A 24,649-nucleotide genomic window follows, 5' to 3' on the forward strand; every position below is an offset into this window, starting at 1 on the left:
GCAACGCGGTGCGCGGCCCGAGCCGAACGCCCGGCTTGAGTCGAGCTCTCGGCTCGCGCCGCACTGCGCGGCGCGACACTTGTAGTGCAATGGACTAAATGAGACACATGAAAATCTGACTCACCATGCAAATTGCACATACTTGGGACAACATTCATGGTCACATTTGTGGAGTATCATAGACATTGATCATTTAGTGCCATTGTTAGTTTCATCACATAGTACCTGGCACCACATTGAGGTCATCACTCACAAGCAGCCCATGGAGCAGGTGGGGGTCTGTGGTGGAGAAGACGTCCCCCTCAAGTGGGGTGAGTTGGGAGCGAGGTCTAGTTGGTACAGCTAGAAGAGCTCTAGCCACCTCTACCCTGCTGTATTTCTCCTTCACCCTCCTCTTTTCATCCTGCCACTTCTTTTTAATATCAGTGACAGTCCGTATATCCTCCTCCAATGCAGTGACAGCCGTGGTCAACTGCTGTCATAGGGTTGCCTTCTGTGGGGAACTGCTGCTGTAAGTAGACCATACAGTCATTTGTAGTTCCTGACTATAAATTTGAGGATCATTGTGGTCTCCTCCTTTGTGTAAGTTTTCTTCCTCCTAAGTGGTAGCATGTCTTCAGAGCATTCAGAGCAGGCAGGTGTAGTGTTGTGTAAAAACCAGAGCCTTGACTGTGTGCTGCTTGTATCAGGTTTTTGGTGCAGGGTTGCAGGTGGCATTGATAGTGTGCAGGTGCATGTAATGACAATGATTCGGATCCTAGGTTGGATAATCCGCTCCGAGTGCGGATTACCTGCCCCGAGTGCAGATAACCAGCCCTGAGGGTGGATGTAAAAATACTACTCACAACTTACTTTTGTGAATAACAAAAGTCATAAACTTAGACTTTTGGTCTAAATGTAGTCCAAAAGTCTAAGTTTACCTTTGTGAATGGGCCCTGGTGGGTTATGTGCTGGGAAACATCTTTTCTTAGTGAAAAGAAGGCAGGTGCTAACTCCACATGATGACCGCAGCATCCTTTTTTCCAGAGTGAATGAGGTGGAGCATGATCCAGGCTGGAGCTGATAATTTGCCAGATAGTGTAAGTATGTTGAACTAAGATGAGGTGACATATAACTCTTTTTATCATTTGTTGCTTGACTTGCTTTGCATGCGTTGGTTCATACTTTCTGATGTGTTAATTGCACAGAAGTCTTGGTAGCAGATGACAGATGTTAAGCTGGTTGGGTAGGTAGGAATGGGAGGAGTCCTATAGCAAAGATGGAGTGTGTTCAATCCATTGCATAGAGTAAGAGGGCTCCGGAAATAGTTTTTGAATGGGGAAGATAAGCAGGAGTGACAGGACTGGACTCGCAGATCCTTGAAGGATGAAGGTGTGTGAGAAAGAGGCCCTCTCATCTAGGTGAACCAGCCCCTGAGCCTCCATGGGTGCACAACCTAAGAAAGGATGTACGCAAGGGGATGTTTGTGTGCGAGTATGCAATATCTTTTCTTCTCCCATCTACAAGATCACTTAGAAAAATTACTTACTCTACTTTCTGTTTCCTTCCATATCCACTCCAATATTATGCAATGTCTCCCCATCGCCACTTATGGCACTGGGATATGGGGGCATACCAAGGTTACATCTTCTTGCTGACAGCTTCTCTCTATCTACCCCAGTAGTTCTAATTATATGTGCCACGAGGAGCTGGGTCTATCATATTTAGGGGATTTTGTTAAAGGGGTCCCTTTCCTCTTTGGACCTGTATCTGTTCTAATGAACGTGCAATCTTCAACTGTGACGTCATTAATGACTTCTTGCAATGTAGTAACTGGCATGATACACCTATGGTTGCCATATTTTAAGCAGTTTTGCATATCCATAGGAAAAAGGGACCCCTTTGACAATCCTACCACCATATGTAAGAAAGATAACCTCCGGGCCAAGATAACATTTTTAGATTTGCAATGGATTGACAGAGAGCATGCAGGACTAAGGGCCAGATGTATACTTTTTCACGCAAAACTGCGTTAGCGCAGTTTTGCGTGAAAAAGTATAGCACCAGCTAGCGCCATTACAAGACGCCAGCCGGGTGCCATATTTATGGAATGGGGAAACCGGGGCTTGTGCGGCGAATTATGTCGCTAAACTGTTTAGAGGCAGAAAAATTGCCTCTAAGCAGTGTAGCGCCATTTTCTGGCGCACAATCCCGATGGACATGGCTCCTGTATTAGCAAAGACAGGAGACATGTCCAGCACCCAAATGGCCATTCCCAGGGATTGTCATTGATTGTCAAAAAGTCATAATCAGAAAAGACCAATGTCCATCTCAAGTGTCTAGGAGTGCATGCCCTAGCAGAATTTAAAAACTACATTTCTGTGTGGGGCGTATGCCTCTTGTGTTTGTCTCCCATTCTTCAAAAGATCTCTTGATTGCCAAAACTTGTTTGGCTTCAGTGGTGTAAATGAACTCTGCTGGGGAAAATTACTGGTAAATATTAGGGCACTGGATGCAACTGTTCAGTAGATGAAATCCTTTGGGACAAATGCATGCTATCAGCAGCAGCTGCGGCAAATCTGAAGGGGAGGGGCGGGCACGTGAGGGGGGAGGGCAGGGGGAGGGAGGGCAGAGGGGAAAAATAATAAACAAAAAAAAAACGTACCTTATTCCGTCTTCCGCCGTCTCCTGCCGCCTCACTCCTGTTCCTTCTATGTGGGGTCCCAGCATTCACTGGGACACCAGTACAGGCTTCCCAGCAATGCTGATGCTCCTAAACCTAGCATGAAAGCAGCACCAGGATTGGTCTCAGCAGCCCGGACTACTGCTCAAACACAGCTCTAGGGTCTGTGCAGGTTGTCCAGCCCGACTGTTAAACATGGCCAGGCTGGAGAAACCTAAGTGCACATGTGTGTTTGGCTGGCTTGAGACGGCCGGCCAAACACTCATGAGCACTTAGGTGCACTCTCTCCTCCTCCGCCCTCCCACGGCCCAGCCCGGCCCCTCCCTTCATTGCTGGCTGAGCAGCAGAAATATAAAACAACTACGGTTTTATTTTTCTGCTGCTGACTCAGCCAAGGGGGCGACGCTCCTTCACTATAGCGAAGATGCCGCCCCTGGCTATCAGGTATCTGTCTCTACCATTTTGATGTTTCAAAATAGGAGCACAAGAAATGCATTTCTTCATCAACTAAAAGTTTGATCAGATTCCTTGGACCACATGACAGTAGCTCCTTTGTGAAGAACTTTGGTAATGAGTCTGAATACTTCAGAAGGCTGAGGAATGAATCTTCTGTAAAACCTACCAAGCCTAGTCGAGAAAGGTAGGTGTAGGTCAGTGAATTATGGTAATCCATTTTAATTCCCTGGGGGATAAATATATACACCAAACGTCCTGCTGAAGTGGTATTGAATATTCGCTTATTCAGCTAGCAAAAGGATGGTGGTACCTTTGAAACCCTAACGTTTCAAATGTGTTTCTAGACAATGTGCCATGTATCACTCTGTGTGTGTGTCATTATGCCCTGTTTGGTCATGGTTGTGTTCTCTCTCTCCATTGGCCTTCCATTACTCAAGTTGAGCCTCACTGTAGGCTCCATGTTGTGCCTACCCGTGGGCCCTGTATTGCTCTAGTTGTGTCTCCCTGCAAGTTCTGTGCTATACTTTTTGGGCCTCTCCATAGACTCTGTAACGCTCTGCTTGTGTCTTTCTGTAAGCACTTTGTTAGCCCTGTTGCGTCGCGCCATAGGCCCTGTATTGCTCTACTGGTGTGTCCCTGTAGATCCTGTGTTATGCTTGCTTTGTCTCCCCAGAGACCATGTATTGCTCTAGTTGTATCTCTTGTAGGCCCTCTATTATTCTAGTTGTGTCTCCCAATACAGCCTGTAATACTCTTCTTGTGTCTGCCTGTAGGTACTGGTTATCCTTACTGTGTCTCCCACCAGGTCCTGAAATACTCTGGTTGTGTCACCCTATAGGTCCTGTGTTATGCTTGTTGTGTTGTTCCACATACGCAAATTAAACAAGCAATGGCAAAGCCAATAGGTCTTTGCCAATGTGTTTTAGCTATATTGTACACCAGCATGACTGCTGTTCAGCATAGCTAACAGTTAGTGGCGTGGACAAGAGTGGTGTGGAGTGTTGTAGAGTGGAATGGCGAAGCGTGCCGTAGAGTGTTGTAGAAGGGTGTCAGAGAGTGTCGTGTATTGGAGTAGCATAGTGTGGAGTCGCTTAGAGTGGCATACACTGGAGTGGCATAGAGTGGACTGGTGTAGAGAGTATTGGCATAGAGTGTTGCAGAATATAGTGGCATAAAGTGCAGTGGCATTGAGTGCAATAGCACTCAGCGGCATACAATGCAGCATCGTAGAATGCAGTGATGTAGATTAGAGTGATGCATAGTAGAGTTCAGTGGTGCAGAGTGGAGTGGTGCAGAGTGGAATGGCACAGAGTGGAGTGACATAGAGTAGATTGGCGCAGAGTAGAGTGGCACAGAATGAAGAGACGCAGACTAGAGTTGAGTAGAGTAGCATGGCATAGAGTGCAGTGGCGCAGAGCAGAGTGGTGCAGAGTGGAGTGTCGTAAAGTGGAATAGTGAAGAGTGGAGTAGAGTGTTGTAGAATGGAGTGGCAGACAGTGTCGTGTATTGGAGTGGCATAGTGTGGAGTCGCATAGAGTGGCATACACTAGAGTGGCATAGAGCAGAGTGGACTGGTGTAGAGTGTATTGCCATAGAGTGTTGCAGAATACAGGTGTAGAATGCAGTGGCATGAAGTGCAGTAGGATTCAATTCAGCAGCAAACAATGCAGTGTCGTAGAATGCAGTGGTGTAGATTAAAGTGGTTCATAATAGAGTGCATTGGTGCAGAGTGGAGTGGTGCAGAGTGAAATGGTGCAGAGTGGAGTGGCACAGAGTAGAGTGGCACAGAGTAGAGTGGCACAGAATGAAGTGGCTCAGACTAGTGTTGGGTAGAGTAGTGTGGCATTGAGTGCAGTGGCATAGAGGCGTAGAGTGGTGCAGAGTGGAGTGGCATAGAGTTGAGTGATGCAGAGGACAGTGGCACAGAGTAGAGTGAAGTGGTGTAAAGTGCAGAGTACAGTCAAGTGGCATGGAATCCAGTGGCGTAGAGTGGGGCAGAGTAGAGTGGTGCAGGCTAGAGTGGCACAGAATGAAGTGGTGCAGACTAGAGTTGAGTAGAGTGCGGTGGGATAGAGTGCAGTAGAGTAGAGTGCAGTGGCGTAGAGTAGAGTGGTGCAGAGGGGAGTGGTATAGAGTTGAGTGATGCAGAGTGCAGTGGTGTAGGAAAGAGTGGTGTGGCATAGAGTGCATTGGCGTTGAATGCAGAGTAGTCTTGAGTGGCATAGAGTCCAATGGCATAGAGTGGTGCAGAGTAGAGTAGCATAGAGTGGTGTAGAGTATAGTGCTGTACAGTGCAGTGGCAGAGTGCAGTGGCGTAGAGTGGAGTAGCATATAGTGGAGTGGTGGAGTGTAGAGTGGAATAGAGTTTAGTGGCAGAAAGTGATGTGCTGCAGAGTAGAGTGGCAGAGTGCAGTGTAGAAGTGTGCAGTAGGGTAGCATACAGTACAGTGATGCAGAGTAGAGTGCACTGGTGTAGAGTGCAGTGACATAGATTGCAGTTGTGGAGAGTGCATTGGCATAGAGTGAAGTGGCATAGTGTGGAGTGGTGCACAGTGGAGTATCGTGACGTAGAGTGCAGTGGCATAGAGTAGATTGTTTCAGAGAAGAGTGCAGTGGCGTAGAGTGGAGTGGTACAGGGCAGAGTGCAGTTGCGTAGAGTGGCATAGAGTGTAACGACGTAAAGTGGTGTGGAGTGCAGTTGCATAGAGGGTAGTGGTGCGGAGTAGATTAGAGTGGCGTACAATGGATTGGTGTAGAGCAGGGCATAGAGGTGAGTGTTACAGAATAAAGTGAAGCGGGGTAGAATGTATTGGTATAGAGTGCAGTGGCATAGAGTGCAGTGTTTCAGACTGTCGTAGAGTACAGTAGCATAGAGTGGAGTTGTGCAGAGTAAGTTTGTGTGGCCTAGACAGGACTGGTGCAGAGTGCAGTGGAGAAAAGTGCACTGGTGTAGAGTAGAGTGGCCAAGAGTGCATTGGCATAGAGTAGAGGGGTACAGGGTAGAGTAGAGGCATAGCATGAAGTGGTGTAGAGTGTAGTGGTATAGAGTGAAGTGGTGCAGAGTACAGTGGCATGGAGTTGTGTAAAGTTAAGTGATGCAGAGTAGAGTTGTTGGACATAGCACTTCCTAGGGAATTGTCCTGAAACTTTTAGCTTTTTTTTCCCCAGTCTTTGCTGCTGATTCCCTGTGCGTGACCTTAAGACTCTGGGCACTTCTCCACTGTATGGCAGCGGGAAAGGGTGCACGCTCTTCCTACCTATGTTTAGCAGGGTTGGGTATGGGCATGGTTGAGGTGCCGTACCCAGGAGAACTGTGTAAAAAAGTTACCCCACATACCTGGGGCTGGTACGCCCCTGGCTACTAGGGGGATGTTGCACTATATGCCACCCCCTAGAAAATCCTGTCAACCATGTTTTAGGCCCGATTGGATGGGCTTGCGAGGGCGCTAGTGCACCTGTGCTCTGGGCGGCAACCCCTAAGCAAGGGCCAACCCTGAGCCAGCCCCACGCCTCCTCTGGAGGGCCTGAAGGTGGGCAGGTGGTAGGGGTAAGACAGGGCAGGTATACAAAGGTGTACTATGCCTTGGTAGGGAAGAACCCCCACGTGGGTGTCCCCTACCTAAGGGGATCGGCCTACCCACGGGATGGGTCGGTCCTTTAGTAATGGCCTTTGGGCCCTGGGCACGGTCCCTCTGTATTTGTAGGGTGGAAGTGCGTGCACCTGTCCTCTATTGGGTGAGACGTGGCGCTGACCAACTGCTATGACACGCCCCGGGGTGAGCACTTGCTCTAGAGGGCCTTTCAAGGCACTGAACCCGGCACAAAAGGCCAGGGTGTGCCCCCCTAACCTATAGCGGTTTCATGTATATTGTGCTTGACCTAGCTTGCCAATATGAGCCCCCTTGCATAGGGGTGTCTACCTATATATTGAGACTGGCCTAGTTGGCCTCTCCATGCCCATGTGCACGTTGGTGTTCATGTATATGCTATTGTTAGAAATGGGGTCTCTAGATGGCAGTTGGTTTGCACCCTGTCCAAGTAGGGACCCTCACTCTAGTCAGGATAAGGGAGATGCCCACTCAGATAACCCCTGCTCACCCCCTTGGTAGCTTGGCACGATAAGTCAGGCTTATCTCAGAAGCAATGTATAAAGCATTTGCACATAACACACAGTAATAAGTGAGAACACTACAAAAGGACACCACACCAGTTTTAGAAAAATAGCCAATATTTATCTATATAAAACAAGACCCAATATGATAAGAATCCAACATATAGGGGGTCATTCTGACCCTGGCGGCCGGTGACCGCCAGGGTCACCGACCACAGGAGCACCGCCAACAGGGCATTCTGACCGCGGCGGTTCAGCCGCGGTCAGAAAGGGTAAACCGGCGGTCTCCCGCCGGTTTACCGCTGCCCCATTGAATCCTCCATGGCGGCGGAGCACGCTCCGCCGCCATGGGGATTCAGACACCCCCTACCGCCATCCTGTTCCTGCCATGAACAGGATGGCGGTAGGGGGTGCCGCGGGGCCCCTGGGGGCCCCTGCAGTGCCCATGCCAATGGCATGGGCACTGCAGGGCCCCCCGTAAGAGGGCCCCACAAAGTATTTCAGTGTCTGCTTTGCTGACACTGAAATACGCGACGGGTGCAACTGCACCCGTCGCACCCCTGCAACTACGCCGGCTCAATTCTGAGCCGGCGTCCACGTTGCAGGGGCATTTCCGCTGGGCCGGCGGGCGCTCTTTTGGAGAGCGCCCGCCGGCCCAGCGGAAATGTTTGAATGGCTGCCGCGGTCTTTTGACCGCGGTGCGGTCATTTGTCGGCGGTACCTTGGCGGACGGCCTCCGCCGTCCGCCAAGGTCTGAATGACCCCTATAGTAAGAAAAATATGAATTATGCAAGATTTACTCAAAACTACAGTTCCTTGAAGTCGATAGCTCCACGGCATCGTGATCAACAAAACCAACAGTTCAGGCTGGCCGCGGCGTTGCAGGCCAGCTACGGTGTCGGGAAGACCCGCAAACAGTACCTTGGATTTGCAGGGCATCGTGATCCTCGCGGTGAGCTCCGGAGGGCGGCGTCACTGACGTTGCGGTGTCGGGTCCGGAGTCGGTGCAAGAGTCGTCGGGCCCTTGAGGTCACACGCGTTGCAGATCGAACTCCAGGCTGATGAAGTCAGGTGCGCCGGCGTGGATGGCGTCGGGGCTGCGGTGCGAAGTGGGACGATGCGACGTGCGGTGCCAACAGGTCACGGTGCAGGCAGAGGCTCGGTGACGGCGTCCAGTGGCGTCGGTGAGATCAGGGCTGCAGTGTGAAGCGGGCTGGTGCGTCGTGCGGTGTCCACAGGTCACGGTGTAGGCAGCGGCGGCATTGTTGCTGAAGCGCTGTCGTCGGTAGGCCCAAGCCAGCGGTGCGGGACGGGACGGTGCTTCATGACCCTCACGAGCAGTGTCCACAGGCAACGGTGCAGGCAGGATGCCTGGTGACGACAGCAGAGTCGATGGTGCTGGCGTCGGTGGACCGGGGCTGCGGTGCGAGATGAGACGGTGCTTCGTGTACCTCACGAGCGGTGTCCACAGGCCACGGTGCAGGCAGCGGCGCCGGTGTCAGCAGGAGCGGCATCATCGGGGATGCCCAGGCTGCGGTGTGAGCAGGCGATGCCGGAGTGCGGGGCCCACAGGTCACAGTGCGAGCAGCGGCTCGGTGAAGTCGTCCAATGACGGCGTCGGGGAGACCAGAGTCGCGGTGCGAAGCGGGGCAATGCGACTCCGTGTGGCGTCGGCAGGTCACGGTGCAGGCCAGCGGCATCGTTGGCGGTGTCGCTGTGGTTTCTCCTCTTGAACAGCACAAAACACACAGTTCCCAGTGCTGCAGGTCGAGGAAACTGAAGTCTTTGGTGTCCCTGAGACTTCCAACAGGAGGCAAGCTCTACTCCAAGCCCTTGGAGAATTTTCTCAAGCAGGACACACAGGAAATTTCACCCTTTGCACTCTTTTCAGGCAGAAGCAGCAACTGCAGGCCAGTCTAGCAAAGCAACACAGCAAAGGGACAGTACTCCTCCTTCAGCTCTTCAGCTCTTCTCCTGGGCAGAGGTTCCTCTTGATTCCAGAAAGATTCTAAAGTCTGTGGTTTTGGGTGCCCTTCTTATACCAAATTTCTCCTTTGAAGTAGGCCTACTTCAAAGTAGTCTCTTTTGAATGTGAAATCCTGCCTTGCCTAGGCCAGGCCCCAGACACTCACCAGGGTGTCGGAGACTGCATTGTGTGAGGACAGGCACAGCCCTTTCAGGTGTAAGTGACCACTCCTCCCCACCCTCCTAGCACAGATGGCTCATCAGGAAATGCAGACTACACCCCAGCTCCTTTTGTGTCACTGTCTAGTGTGAGGTGCAACCAGCCCAACTGTCAAACTGACTCAGACAGGGAATCCACAAACAGGCAGAGTCACTGAAATGGTATAAGCAAGAGAATGCTCACTTTCTAAAAGTAGCATTATCAAACGCACAATCTTAAAATCAACTTTACTAAAAGGTGTATTTTTAAATTGTGGGCTCAGAGACCCTAAACTCCATGTGTCCATCCGCTCCCAAAGGGAATCTACACTTTAATCAGATTTAAAGTTAGCCCCCATGTTAACCTATGAGAAGGACAGGCCTTGCAACAGTGAAAAACAAATTTAGCAATATTTTACTGTTAGGACATATAATACACATTACTATATGTCCTGCCTTAACCATACACTGCACCCTGCCCTTGGGCCTACCTAAGGGGTGCCTTACATGTAAGAAAAGGGAAGGTTTAGGCCTGGCAAGTGGGTACACTTGCCAAGTCGAAGTTACAGTTGAAACTGCACACACAGACACTGCAGTGGTAGGCATGAGACATGATTACAGAGCTACTTATGTGGGTGGCACAACCAGTGCTGCAGGCCCACTAGTAGCATTTGCTTTACAGGCCCTGGCACCTCTAGTGCACCTTACTGGGGACTTACTAGTAAATCAAATATGCCAATTATGGATAAACCAATCCACAGTACAATTTATATGGGGAGCACTTGCACTGTATCACTAATTAGAGTGGTAAGGTGCGCAGAGACAATAAACCAGCAAAAACAGAGTCCAAAACCAGGAGGTCAGAAGGCAAAAAACAGGGGAGAGACGCCAAAAAGTTGCCAGGTCTAACACATGTCCCCTCCAGCTGAGAGTAGGGGGAACTACCCAACCCCTGGGGAGTCCTCCTCACTAAGGCGGAAGAACCTGGACAGACCATCAGCGTTGGCGTGTTCTGTGCCAGGGCGGTGTTCCACCGTAAAGTCCATCCCCTGTAGGGGAAATGGACCACCTCAACAGTTTTGGGTTCTCACCCCTCATCTGCATTAACCATCTAAGGGGCCTGTGGTCGGTCTGAATCCGGAAGTGAGACCCAAACAAGTAGGGTCTTAGCTTCTTCACTGCCCAGACCACAGCAAAAGCTTCCCTTTCAATTGCACTCCACCTCTGTTCCCTGGGGAGTAGTCTCCTGCTAAGGAAGACTACAGGCTGGTCTAGGCCCTCTTCGTTTAGCTGTGAAAGTACTGCTCCCACACCATGCTCAGAAGCATCTGTCTGTACCACAAACTCCTTGGAGAAGTCAGGGGCCAGTCGCACGGGCGCCATGCACATGGCTTCCTTCAGGGTGTCAAAAGCAGTCTGGCATGCCTCAGTTTAGATCACCTGTCTAGGCTGCTTCTTAGAAGTCAGCTCTGTCAAGGGGGCAACAATGGTGCCCTATCCTTTGACAAACCTCCTGTAGTATCCGGTGAGGCCTAAGAAGGCTCTCACCTCTGTCTGGGTCTTGGGGTGTGCCCAAGCCAGAATGGCATCAATTTTGGGTTGTGGGGTGCCAACCGGCCCCTCCCTACCTGGTGCCCTAAGTACAACACTGACCCCTGCCCTATCTGGCACTTACTGGCCTTGATAGTGAGGCCTGCGGCTTGCAGTGCCTTCAAAACATCCCAGAGGTGGTGCAGGTGGTCCTCCCAACTGGAGCTGAAAACAGCAATGTCGTCAAGGTAAGCGGCACTGAAGGTTTCAAGCCCTGCCAGGACCTGATTTACCAACCTCTGGAAGGTGGCAGGGGCATTCTTCAACCCGAAGGGCATGACACGGAACTTGAAGTGCCTCTCTGGTGTTGAGAAAGCTGACCTCTCCTTCGCCCCTTCAGTTAAGACGTTAAATCAAATGTGCTGAGGAACTTGGCTGCCCCCAACCGATCTATGAGCTCATCAGCTCTGGGGATAGGGTGGGCGTCTGTTTTGGTGACGGTATTGAGCCCCCGTTAGTCCACACAGAACCGAAGTTCTGGTGTGGCACCAGGTGCAGCAGGCTTGGGTACCAGAACCACTGAACTGGACCAAGGGCTGCTGGAGGGCTCAATCACCCCTAGAGCCAACATCTTGGAAACCTCCTCCTTGATGCTGGCCTTCACTCTGTCAGCCAACCTGTAAACCTTGTTTTTCACAGGCAGGCTGTCCCCAGTGTCCACATCATGCATGCATAGATGGATGACCCCTGAAGTGAGTGAGAACAGAGTGGCAAAGTGTTCCAGTAACTGGCAACACTCACTCTGCTGTTCTAGAGTCAGAGAAGGGGAGAGGACCACACCTTCTACTCACCCATCCTGCTCCTTGCTAGACAGGAGGTCAGGGAGAGGTTCACTCTCCTCTTCTGTCCCAACATCTGTAGCCAGAAGCATGTTTAACTCGGACCTCTCAAAGTGAGGTTTGAGGCGGTTCACATGTAGAACCCTCAAAGGGTTCCTAGGAGTCTGCAAGTCCACCAAGTAGGTGACGTCACTTTTGCACTCCTTCACCTCAAATTGCTCTGACCACCTCTCTTGTAGAGCACAAGGCTCTACGGGGGCCATGACCCACACTTTTTGGCCAGGCTGAAACTCAACCAGAGTGGTATTCTGGTCGTACCAGCGTTTCATGTCCTCTTGGCTTGCCTCAAGGTTCTCTTGTGCGAGCTTCCTGACGCGGGCGGTCTGGTTTCGGAAGGCCAGCATGTAACTAAATACATCCTGGGGTGGCTTCCTAGGAGCTTGCTCCCAGCCCTCTTTCACCAGACTCAGAGGTCCTCTGACCGGGTGCCCATACAACAGTTTAAAGGGGCTAAAGCCAACCCCCTTTTGTGGTACTTCCCGGTAGGCAAAGAGAATGCATGGTAATAGGACGTCCCACTTACGCCTCATGGAGTCTGATAGACCCCCAATCATGCCTTTCAGGGTTCAGTTGAATCTCTCAACCAAGCCATTACTTTGGTGGTGGTAAGGGGTGGTGAATTTGTAGTTCACTCCACATTCCTTCCACATGGCTTTTATGTACATGGACATAAAGTTGGTACCCACGTCAGATACCACCTCCTTGGGGAAACCCACTCGCGGTCACTGTCCTCAGAGGGATAGCTTCCGGGTACCGGGTGGCTTGGTCCCCAAAACCAGGATGAACCTGTTGCCTAGGGCAGTCTTGGGGTCTTGCCTACCTGCACCAGGGCATCATACCCATAGTGAGTCTGGCACAACTTGCCAGTGAGTGCATACTTGCACACAGGTGTTGCTATGTTTAAATGGAGACTGGCATCACTAGCCCATGTGTGCATACTGGCACACAGATGGTTTCCTATATAGATACTGGATCTGGCATCACTTGCCAGGGTGTGCACACTTGCACATGGGTATTCCAATATAGGTGCTGAGCCTCATAGCGCAGGCCAGCATAGGTGCACTTTCCCCTTGTGGTGGCTTTTAACCTAAGTGTCGAGCCTGCCTCTGTAGATGTGTGTGTGCCAGGGCACATGTGCCCCGGGATTGACGAATACCCGTGCATTTTCACACTGCCCATGACAGCTGCTCTGCCCATAAGGTAACATGGGAGAAAGAGTCTTATTAGGTCTGGCCGCCTGCAATAGTTGATTGCAGGGGAGCTGCCTCATGATGTTTAGTATCATTGGATTCAGAATGACAAATCCCCCGATGGTAAAGATGGCTTTGTTATTAATGCCCTAGACATGCCACTTATAGGAAGTGGGCTTTTCTAGGTTCTAAAATGCTTCATGTGTCTGTAAATTCAGCTTCATTCCACTGGTTGCGGGGGAAGACCACATCTGTGCATTCCCCAAGTGACAGCTATAAAACTTGGGCATCAAGACTGATTAAATGGAGAGGTTGCACACTGGGCCTCTCAGAGCCCCACTAAAGATAAGATCTACATTCCATGGCCTTGGGGCGGACAGGGTCAAAATTTAGGGGAGACATCTGTAGTTTAAAGGAAAACCCTTTGAACCACCCGAAACTTCAAAGGCACATTTTAGTATAACTAGGGGTACTACCCATCAGCAGGAAGAGATGCATCTACGGCAACATAGGACCGGTACTGCTGGACTGTGTGGTGCACATGGGCAGAGGAGTCTGTTGTGCCAAGGAGGATAACTGTCCGAGGAAGGGATTCACGCACCCTTCCTGTATTGTCGCTGGCCTGAGCCAACTGCCTGCTGCTGTGTCATAAGCCGAAGTGTGCTTTCCAAGGGCAGATTGGGCCTGCCCCCTGTTCTCTTCCGATGTCTCAGGGACATCAAAGACCTCCTGGGAGGGACTTACATCATCTGCCGGTATCATCTGAAGAGCATTGCCCTCTTCTGCGCCTACATCGTATGCTGGGCTCTACCTGGCAGCAGCGGCGTGAACGTGGACTAAGCATTTTGCCTGGAGACCGGAATTGCCTGGTGCAGAGCTTGCCAAGTAGTGCTCGCACTTCAGATGAGTGACCTTTCATTGTGGGGACTACTGCACACCGAAACATCTTGTGGTGTGAACAGGATCACCTGGTGTGGGACCCCATGTGGCCCGCTGTTGTCAAGTGGGTCGCATTTCTCTTGTGTGATCCTCGGTTGCACGTGCATTGCATACCGTTCCCTGATCATAGGTGGCGACTATCGGAGGTAGGGGTGCCACCAGAGTTGTGTTATACTCTGCCTTGTATGGCATGACTGAATTTGCGTTGAAGTGTGGGACCGGGGAGACTGGTGTGATGAAAGTCATTGCATACCAGATGTGCCTCATCCCAGGGAAAAAGAGAAATTAAGTTCCTTGTGTGACCAGATTGTCTAGACCAGCTTAAAGGTCATTGAGCGCTGGATGTTGCGCCTTGTTCCAGCGGGGTGCAGGATTTACGTTCTCTGTGGGAGAGTCCGGGATTGTTGGGTGCGGTTCAAGTCATCACGCACCTGACTAATGCCTCTTTCTGAAGAGGTACCGCATAGGGAATTGTCTTGGGAGTGATCGTATGGTCGGGGGTGACCGAGGTCATTGGACCCCTGACGTTGTGCCTCTTTTTTGTCGAGGTACAGTACTGAGCACTTTCCACGTGGGATCGTATCCATCTGGTGCAACTCAAGTCTTCGTGCACCAGGCACTCTGCGTGTGCAACCAGAGTTGTCAAGGGCCACTCAAGTGAACACACCCTGACGGTGCACCTCTGTTCTGGAGGTGCTGGGATTGGTAACTATCTAGTAACATTGGATTGTCTGGCTGGGTTGGGCTCAGCGGTGACTAGCGCGGGCCCCAGTGACCCTCCCCCTGTGTGTTGAACCTCCTACTGGGAGCCCACATTTCCTTGCTAATTGTTGCAGGATCAGCTGTTGTCTTTCCTCCCCCCACTTTGTCCCCGTGATCCTGCGAATGGTGACTTTGGCCGTGAGCCACCTAGAATCCAGGGGAAGGTTGACTCAATTGGTGGGGCAGGACAGCTGAAGCTGGTTGGTGGGTAGAGGGCGGTTTAGGATCAAGGGTGTCTGCAGGCACAATGGCATCCACTAGCAGGATATCAGGGGACTGCAATAGGGTGCCAGGAGCAAGTGTGTACGTGTGTGTGTGCACGAGCCAACTGATACCCGTGGCACTGCACTGCAGTGTAGAGTTTATGTGCGGGTGAATGCGAGGGCAGCACCAAGGTGTTGCTGGTCACGTTCTTCTGCCAGTGAATTCCTGAAGTTGCCATTACAATTTACTGGTGTGGCCTTGGCCGCAGTGCTAAGTGGAAGTATTACAAGCCTTGTATGCACTGATTGCAGCTAACATTGGGAACCAGGGTGCACCCTGAATTTATGTGTTACATTGAAGTTGGTAAACACCAGGGTGGGTCTTGTGCTGACAGCGTTTGGCACCACATGAGGGTGTGGGGAGGGAAATGCTTTCTCACAGTTGGGCCTACTATTGTGACTTCTATTGTGAAAAGTGATTTATGCCCTAATGTGCCTGATACTCATGCCGTGTTGACAATGTGTGTGTTGAATACACATTTTATATACTTACATGGTGTGTGAAGTCTCATTTGTGGCGCTCAGCGTGGTTGTGGTGGGGAAGTGCTGTGCTATTGCTTTACGCATTGCCTCTGTGATAAGCTTGACTGCTCTGTGCCAAGCTCCCACGGGTGAGCGCAGGTTTTACAGTGAGTGTAATCACCCACTCCTGATTAGAGTGGCAGGTTCTGCCTGGCTAGGGCCTTTCCTCAGCCAATTAGAACGTGCCACCTCCAACAACATTGCAGTGGTGTGGAATGGTGCAGAGTAGAGTGGAGTGGTGCAGAGTGGGGTATCCATGGTGTGATAGCACACTACCATTACAGACAACACATTTTCCATTGACCATTAAATTTACACAGGCATGCAGTTTTACTAATTAAACTATACAGTGCGTAGATGAAAATGTGTTGAAGTTGCATCACTTTATTTAATTTATTTGTTTTGGTCATATTAAAGTATTTTTTCCAACACACTTCAGAAATAACAAAAAATGTGCTTTATTTGTGCATTAATCATTCTGATATATTCTGAAATACACAGTTCATTTATATGTTGTCGTGTGCTAAAAAAAATCTCTTTCGTACCTCCATTGTCAAGCAAGATTGTCACATAAATCCACCCACTTTGAAGTCAGAGAAAGAAAAGTAAACAAGCACCCTCTGAAGACTGCAGCTCTTATTTAACATTGGTCTTTTAGTGCACAGCAAATGTGACAAGATAAGAACAAGATGTTGTGTGCTAGAAAAAAACTCTTTTGCACCCCCAGTATCCAGCAACACTGTCAGATAAATCCTGTCACTTTAAAGTCAGAAAGAAAAGTAAACAAGTGCCCTCAGAAGACAGAGGTGGTCATTCCGACCTAGGCGGGCGGCGGTTGCCGCCCGCCCGTCGGAAGCCGCCTGAATACCGCCCCGCGGTCAATAGACCGCGAGGGGTATTCTGACTTTCCCGCTGGGCCGGCGGGCGATCTGATTCAGATCGCCCGCCGGCCCAGCGGGAAAGCGCCTTCCACAAGGAAGCCGGCTCGGAATCGAGCCGGCGGAGTGGAAGGCGTGCGATGGGTGCAGCAGCACCCGTCGCGCTTTTCAGTGTCTGCATCGCAGACACTGAAAAGCCTAGTTGGGCCCTGTTAGGGGGCCCCTGCAGTGCCCATGCCATGGGCATGGGCACTGCAGGGGCCCCCAGGGGCCCCAAGACGCCCGTTCCCGCCGGCCAGGTTCTGGCGGTAAGAACCGCCAGAGCCAGGCCGGCGGGAAGGGGGTCGGAATCCCCATGGCGGCGCAGCATGCTGCGCCGCCATGGAGGATTCCCCAGGGCAGCGGGAATCTGGCGGGAGACCGCCAGTTTTCCCTGTCTGACCGCGGCGTTAGCGCCGCGGTCAGAATGCCCTTAGGGGCACCGCCGGCCTGTCGGCGGTGCTCCCGCGCCCCTTGGCCCTGGCGGATTGTATCCGCCAGGGTCAGAATGAGGGCCAGAGTCTGGCACTTGACCTTGGTCTTTGAATGCACAGCAGATGTGACCAGATAAGATCAAGATTTACAGGCCTGTTTAAAGAAAGGGAGGATTCAGAAGGATACTGTAAATATTGTTTTGGCAAGGGTAGGGCTGAACTCAAGCTGGATGGCCTAGAACAAATAAAGCCAGCAAATGGAAAACAAGAAAAAGTGAGTTACAAACCACAAAGCCAATTTCAAGTAACAGGCAGAATGCATTCCTAGGACAATTTTCTGAATGTCCCCAAGATGTATTTAGCTAACAAATAGTGCCTGTGTCATTTTGTAGGAGCACGTCTTTTTAGGTTGAGGGTAAGCGTACAACCTCTTGTATACTTTAAGTATACTTCTTCTGTGGGCTTACAGTTATTTCATTTGTTAGTTTCAGTGCCATTTAAAAATCCTTGCTTGCTAGTGGTCAGTCCCGCCTCTTTGTCCCTCCTTCTTCTGTGTGGGAGCAGGGACTAATTACTGTATAATTATGCTTTGTCCTGTTTATCTTTTTTACTTTTTTTCCTGCTCCTGTCAAGAGAGGCTTCCCTTTTCATTTGCAGAGCATTCTTCCTCTGAGCTTAGCTGTAAACAAGGCTATAAATCAGGCTGTCATCTTAGGCACATTTGGTCTTAGTGGGCTCTCTGCACCCTCTCTCAGCTGCCTGGTTCCTGGCCTTCCTTGGCTTAGATTTTCTTTACCAAGTGTGCCTGCCTGTGTTCTGAGAGCAAAGGCTGAGGATTGCTTGTAATTGCTTATAGCCTAGGCAGCCATCTCTTCCAGGGCTCTGCAGTCCTTAGAGACAGTTCCCACTTCTGCTCCATACTGGGATCCCACTTGCAGCTCCATCAGTGTACATCAGTTCACACACTCCAAGCTCTCAGCCGTGCCAGGAACCCCACACATGCTGTCTGCGAGAGCACCTCAGTTCCTGCAGTCAGTACACTCTGCTGCTCCAGTACTGGGAACTCAGGCGCAGCTCCATCAGAGCACCTCAGTTCACACACTCCAACCCCTCAGCTGTGCCAGTGCCAGGAACCCCACACATGCTGTCTGCCAGAGCACCTCAGTTCTTGCAGTCAGTACACTCTGCTGCTCCAGTACTGGGACCTCAGGCGCAGCTCAATCAGTGCACCGCAGTTCACACACTCCAAGCCCTCAGCCGTGCCAGTGTCAGGCACCCCACACATGCTGTCTGCCAGAGCACCTCAGTTCTTGCAGTCAGTACACTCTGCTGCTTCAGTACTGGGACCTTGGGTGTAGCTCCATCAGTGCTCCACAGTTCACACACTCCAAGCCCTCAGCCCTGCCAGTGTCAGGCACCCCACACACGCTGACTGCCAGAGTACCTCAGTTCTTGCAATCAGTTCATTCTGCTGCTCCAATACTGGTACCTCGGGCGCAGCTCCATCAGTGCACCTCAGTTCACACACCCCAAGCCCTCAGCCATGCCAGTGCCAGGGACCCCACACAAACTGTCTGCCAGAGCACCTCACATCTTGCAGTCAGTTCACTCTGCTGCTCCAGTACTGGGACCTCGGGCGCAGCTCTATCAGTGCACCTCAGTTCACACACCCCAAGCCCTCAGCCGTGCCAGTGCCAGGAACCCCACACACGCTGTCTCCCAGAGCACCTCCGCTCTTGCAGTCAGTACACTCTGCTGCTTCAGTACTGGGGCTTTGGGCGCAGCTCCGTCAGTGCACCTCAGTTCTACCCCAGTGAGGTCACTTCCTTTCCTGTTTTGGGACCCCGCTCACATACAGTTCCATTACAGCAGCTCAATTCTAATATTCAGCCCCTCTGCCAAGACAATACTGGACTGGAAAGAGCAAAACACAGCTCAGCCAGTGCACCTCAATTCTAACATCCAACGCCACTGTTGATGGGAACCACCACAGCGCCACCAGAATCCATCAGTTCTAAGATTCAGTGCACATTTCTTCTCAGTATTAAGGCTCACAAACATGCCCTTTAGGACTCCTCGCTTATGTGGTTTAGAGGCAATCCCACTCCCATACTGGATCCCACTCTCAGCTTCATCATGGAACATCCAGGCTAACACTCAACAACACTGACATACCAATACTAGGTTCCACACATAGCTCCATTAACATACCTCACTTCTGACCTTGTGTGCCTGTTACTATTCCATTACTGCAGCCCACATACAACTCTGTCAGTGCACCTCAACTTTCACCTGCAGCACCCCATTATCCCAATATCAGGAATTTCACGGCGCTATGTTTCTCATTCTTCACCCGCTGCATTTCGGTTATTCCAGCACTGGGCCGGGACACGGCTCTGTCTATACCCCCAATCCTGATTTGAAGCCCCCCACTATTGATGTACTGGGGTTCACATACAACTCTGCTAATGCACATCCTGCTGTTCTGCAGTACTCCCTGCTGTTCCACACTCTGACTTCTGTTTGAGGACTCTGTTCTTTCCTTTACTCTGTTTACTCTCAATGTTATCTTTCTCCCTCACTTTTCTCGTTCCAGCTCTTAAAATCCACATGTTAACAGTTTCGTTCTTTCTTTCAACTGTTTATTTCTACTCCTCTCCCTTTTTTTATTTCCCTCTTCCTCTTGCTACCTCCTCTTTCAAACTCGCAAAAACCTGGGTATTTCTTTCCTTGCTTCATTCCTCTCTTTTTTCTTCATCAGGCGTTCATTCTTTCACTTTTTTTTTCTCTTCCCTTCATTCTTTCTTTGTTTTTTTTTATTTACTCCTTCCTTTGACTCAGTATGCATCCTTTCACCTTTTTTTAGATCACTCTTCCTTCCTTTCTCTGGCGTTTTTCTTATCTTTATCTGTCAGTTCACATTTTACTATAAATCCCTCTTTTTCCAGTCTGTATGTGGAAGCCACAAGTTACTTGTTGGGACCCGAAGTGTCAAAGTGGTTTTCCCATTCTCTGTCTGTGGAAAATGTGTCAGTACGTACATGTCCTGGTTCTTTTGCTGCTTGTTTCTCTCACCATCTCTCTTTTTTTCTCTAATGTTCATTTTTCTCTTTCTTTTCACACTTCTTTCATTATTTCTTCTTCTTTATCTTTCGTTTGCTAGCTCCCTTACCTTTTTTTTGTCTCACACATTTGCTCTATTTCTTCTCTTAATTGTGTTTTCATTTTCTCGTTCTTTCTTTCCCTTCTTTTATTTTGTTGCGATCCCTTCTCTTTCTTCCTTTTGTCTGTTGTATTCCTTTCGCTTCTCTTTTTCTGCCCCATCCACTTTCTCTCCTGAGGCCTAGTTATCAATGGAGCAACAGGTGCAGTGGCACTGGGGCCCAGAGACCTACGGATCTCACTAAACTCTAATTTCTGTTGTATTTTCCTACCGAAATTGCAGTCAACCATTTTCCTTTCTTACTCCCGGGCCCATGACACCGTTACTATGCCACTTGTCTTCTTCATCTTTACTCCTGACTCCCTCTTTCCTATCACCCTCCAATCCGTCCCAAATTATATTTTGTTATGGTGTTTTGAGCATTACACTCTAATGCCAAAGGTTTATTTCTGATAGAGGTTTATATGATAATTCTTTATGTTTTAAGACAGACGAAGAAGGGAAATGGAAGTGCTTTAGTTAAATGCTGGGCCACTGGAATTATATTGTAGAAAAAGACGAATTTATACGGCAGTGTAGACCAATTAATGTAGCAAGAAAGGTCCAGGTATGAATGTACAATGCCAATAGGTATAACTCGAGAAAATGCGAGACCTATTGCATTGCAAATGCTTGTTTTATTTGTTTTCTCTAACCATGCTAAGCATAACTAAAAACCATTGGCAAAGCCAATAGGTACCAAAGGCGATATCTATTGGCTTTCCCAACAATTGCTTTTTGTTTTTGTAGGTTTCTCTCCAGGGCCCATATTTGGCACTGTTATTGCAAATGTCTACAATTTGTGTGGTGGCTGGAGTGTGGGAAGTAATGTTGGTGGTGGTGGTGCTGGTATAAGGATTGTGTCAGTAAGGAGTGTGTTATGTCTGAATGCCTCTGTGACGTCAGCAGGGGGCTAGGTGACTCAGTGAGTGAGATAGTTGCAGTCACTGCCTGTCATGTCTCTGGGCTTCCCAGCACATGGGTGTCAGATGTAGCACATTACAGGCCTGGAATAGCAGCGGCCGCCTGTATAAGAGACGGGGAGGGCAGAGACAGAGAGGGCCGGTCACAGCTGAAGAGTGCTCCAAGCAGACAAACTGAGAGAGACATACGGGACATCAGGACACAGAAACCGACAGACTGACTGCAGTGAGACATAGACGTAAGCAAAGAGACCGGCGGCGAGAAAAATAATAGAAACTGAGACAAGTCAGATACCAGGAGCAGAAGAACAGACAGACAGACAGACTCTACAGCGATGTCGGGGCGCACTGTGGTCCTGCAGGGTGCAGGGACGCTGAGTGCAGCAGAGCTGAGCTGCCAGGTGCAGGAAGAGAACACGGCCCAGAGGGAGTGCTACACGGCGGAGTGGAGGGACCTCAGTCTGTCCAGCAGAGATGAGAAGAGGTGAGTGAGTGACGAAAGAGCTAGAGGCCCTCATTCCAACCCTGGCGGTCTATGACCGCCAGGGTGGAGGGCAACGGAAGCACCGCCAACAGGCTGGCGGTGCTTCCAGGGCCATTCTGACCGCAGCGGTAAAGCCGCGGTCAGAAAAGGGGAACCAGCGGTTTCCCGCTGGTTTTCCCCTGGCCCAGGGAATCCTCCATGGCGGCGCTGCTTGCAGCGCCGCCATGGGGATTCCGACCCCCTTCCCGCCAGCCTGTTTCTGGCGGTTTACACCGCCAGAACCAGGATGGCGGGAACGGGTGTCGTGGGGCCCCTGGGGGCCCCTGCACTGCCCATGCCACTGGCAGTGCAGGGGCTCCCTAACAGGGCCCCATGAAGATTTTCACTGTCTGCTTTGCAGACAGTGAAAATCGCGACGGGTGCTACTGCACCCGTCGCACCCCTGCAACACCGCCGGCTCCATTCGGAGTCGGCTTCTATGTTGCAGGGGCTTTCCCGCTGGGCCGGCAGGCGGCCTTTTGGCGGTCGCCCGCCGGCCCAGCGGGAAAGCCAGAATGGCATCCGCGGTCTCCTGACCGCAGAGCGGCCATTTGGCGGTGACCGCATGGCGGGCGGCGACCGCCGCCCGCCGCGGTCAGAATGACCGCCAGAGTGTGATCGAGGGGATATGAAAGGTGGCTGAGGAAGTACTAGAAAGTTAGTTTTTGTCTAAATAAGGGGAGGGGTGGTGGTGAGTGCCTTTTGAGACAGGCAGAGGAAGCGAATGGGTAAGTGATTAGCGCCCTGGGAGATAGGCAGGACAGGTGACAGGGTGAATGAGAGGGAGTTAGAGGAGATCAAATTCGAGTTCAGAAGTGTGGATGAGTTTAGGTGTAAAGCTGGATGTGTTTGTGAGATAGAGAGGTGGATAGACTGGGTCCAGAACGTTGAATGAGAGCAGGTCCATGAAGGGAATGAGTGAATGAGTGAGCGGGGATGAGCAGTGTTGCACAGACGAGGACTGGACGTGCGGGTGAGTGACTGCAGATCCTAGGGATAGACAATATAATATGGACAAATAATGAGGGAGCTGGATCAGGCTGAAGGCCAGGAGGAGTGAGTGAGTGGGAGTGAGCATGTGCCCAAGGGCTGGGCTAGATGAGTGCGTGCAGATGCCTGAGTTCAGGTCTAAGGACAGGCGAGGGTGAGTGAGAGAGAAGTGAGAACAAGTGATGGTGATGCATAATGGGTCTGGGTGTTGTCCTGGCGATGGGCGGACTGAACACGTGAGGGTGAGTGTTGAATGCCTGTGGGATGTTCGTGGGAAGTGAGAGAAGTGAATGTCTGAGTGAGTGATGATTGGATCTGAATTATTGGGTTATGGAGTCAGACAGCAGGCATGTGGGCATGTGAGTACTTGTTTCTGGGATGGGCAGGGATAGGTTTAGGAACTTAGATGGCCAGTGTGAGTAAGAGCGAGTGAGTGTAAAGATCACAGAGTGAGTGACTTCATCTCCATGGTCAGCAGGATTAGTAAGTGGTGCTGGAGGACGGGTAGAGGAGTGAGTGACTGGCTGGCTGGAGTGTAAGTGAGTGTAAGTGTGAGTGGTCTTGTGGGTTTGCCATGGTCACGATGAGTGCAGCTCTGGGACCGGTCAGCGTGAGTTAGTGCAGCTCTGCGGTTCGTCTGGTTGAGTCACTGAGGTACTTCATGAGTGACACTGAATGAATGTGGCTTCAGAAGACTGAAAGTGAGTGTTTGAGTGATTATGACTGATGTCCAGAGAGAGGATGTCCTCCCTTCCCCTCTCCCTACCCACCTGGCTGTGTTCCCAGATCTCAAGAAAGTCCGTTAATTTCCACTGGCATCTCTGTGGGGGCAAGGAGGCAGAAAGGGGCCCATGCCCTGGTACCATTCGTCCTGACCTCCCCTTTGGCCCCATCACCACAGCTGTTGATGCCACTCCATGCCAGGTGGCAACATAAAAAAACACCAGAGACCACATCTTAGCTCACCCCTTAATATGTCCAAGTACCTTTCACTGCAGAGAAGCGTTTGAAGAAATGCAGTAACCTACATATTAGCAGAAAATGTTAAAATATGATTTTCAAGAGTGCGTGTATTTATATCTGCATACACATACACAAAGGCGAACGCACGCTAATTGTCGAGAGCTCATTTCAAAGATCGCAACCTCTCCTTTACTGAAAAAAACATACCCCTGCAACCCAACAATATCTAATCTCATCTATTACATGCAGCATCCTTGGGTGCACCTAGGTATCAGATCTCTTGCAGGAGGTACTCGACTGTTGGTTTTAATATTGGGCTATTCTTGGTATGTGGCACGTTTCCCGCTCTTGGTGCACATAGAGATTCAGTTATTAAGGGTCTCTGACACTTTTGCTCTCTTCCCTCAGCTGTTGTATGAGAGAAGCTGATGACCATCGGAAGGAGACCTACACCAAGTGTCGCGAGGTCCAGTTCCTGGTGCAGAGGTCTCCCTGGAACATCATGAAGCTTGGTCGTCTCGGTGAGGTGCAGACTGAGTACCACATACCCGACCAGCGGGCCCTGCCCTTGCCGATCTTCAAGCCTGTGGACCTGAGTGGCAAGACTGAAAGGGTGCCAACCCCTCAGGAGCTGCGCAGCATGATGGAGTTTGAAAGGGCCTTGAGTCACCCGGGTGATGGTCTGTGCCAGGACAAGAAGATGATCTCTAAAATCACCAAGGATCTTCCCCCGGTCATGCATATGCCTCTCATGGAGTTTGGAAAAGTGCCCCTACCACGTTCCCTCTCAAGAACCTTGTCCCAGGAAGCCAGACGAGGCTAAGGGACAGGCTGGGCAGGCAGCTGGCACAAATGGACATTGAAAAGGTGCCCACCTCCCCACAGTCCCTGTCTAGACTCTTCTCTGCTAGGCCATAAAGGGTGAAAACATCTGAAGGATCCTGTGCAAACCGCCTTCATCCATCCTACCCTTTCTTTCAACATGTTTTCTTCCTTTTACAGCTATTCTTCTGGCTCTTCCTGAAGATGCAACCACCCACATCTGCGTAAACCTAAAATCCTGCATTCTGTACTGCGTCAGGCCAAACTGGGGGATGAGAAACTGCAGGGTTCACAAAACTCAACTGAGAGGGTCGGATCAAGGAAGCCAACTCAAACCAGGAAGGTTTCCCAAGGCTTGTATTGTAAAGACATTGATGA

The 24,649-nt window shown here is 50.6% G+C and overlaps 1 protein-coding gene across 1 annotated transcript; it reads left to right on the forward strand.

The window, feature by feature from the left end:
- Positions 1 to 21,308: 21,308 nt before the first annotated feature.
- On the forward strand, positions 21,309 to 24,403 carry LOC138301495 (telethonin-like). The gene is made up of 2 exons (XM_069242008.1): positions 21,309 to 21,457; positions 23,858 to 24,403. The coding sequence occupies exons 1-2, from the start codon at positions 21,309 to 21,311 to the stop codon at positions 24,270 to 24,272; spliced, it is 564 nt and encodes a 187-aa protein (XP_069098109.1). The 3' UTR covers positions 24,273 to 24,403.
- Positions 24,404 to 24,649: the final 246 nt, after the last annotated feature.

Source organism: Pleurodeles waltl, chromosome 6, assembly GCF_031143425.1.
Source record: "Pleurodeles waltl isolate 20211129_DDA chromosome 6, aPleWal1.hap1.20221129, whole genome shotgun sequence".
NCBI lineage: Eukaryota > Metazoa > Chordata > Amphibia > Caudata > Salamandridae > Pleurodeles > Pleurodeles waltl.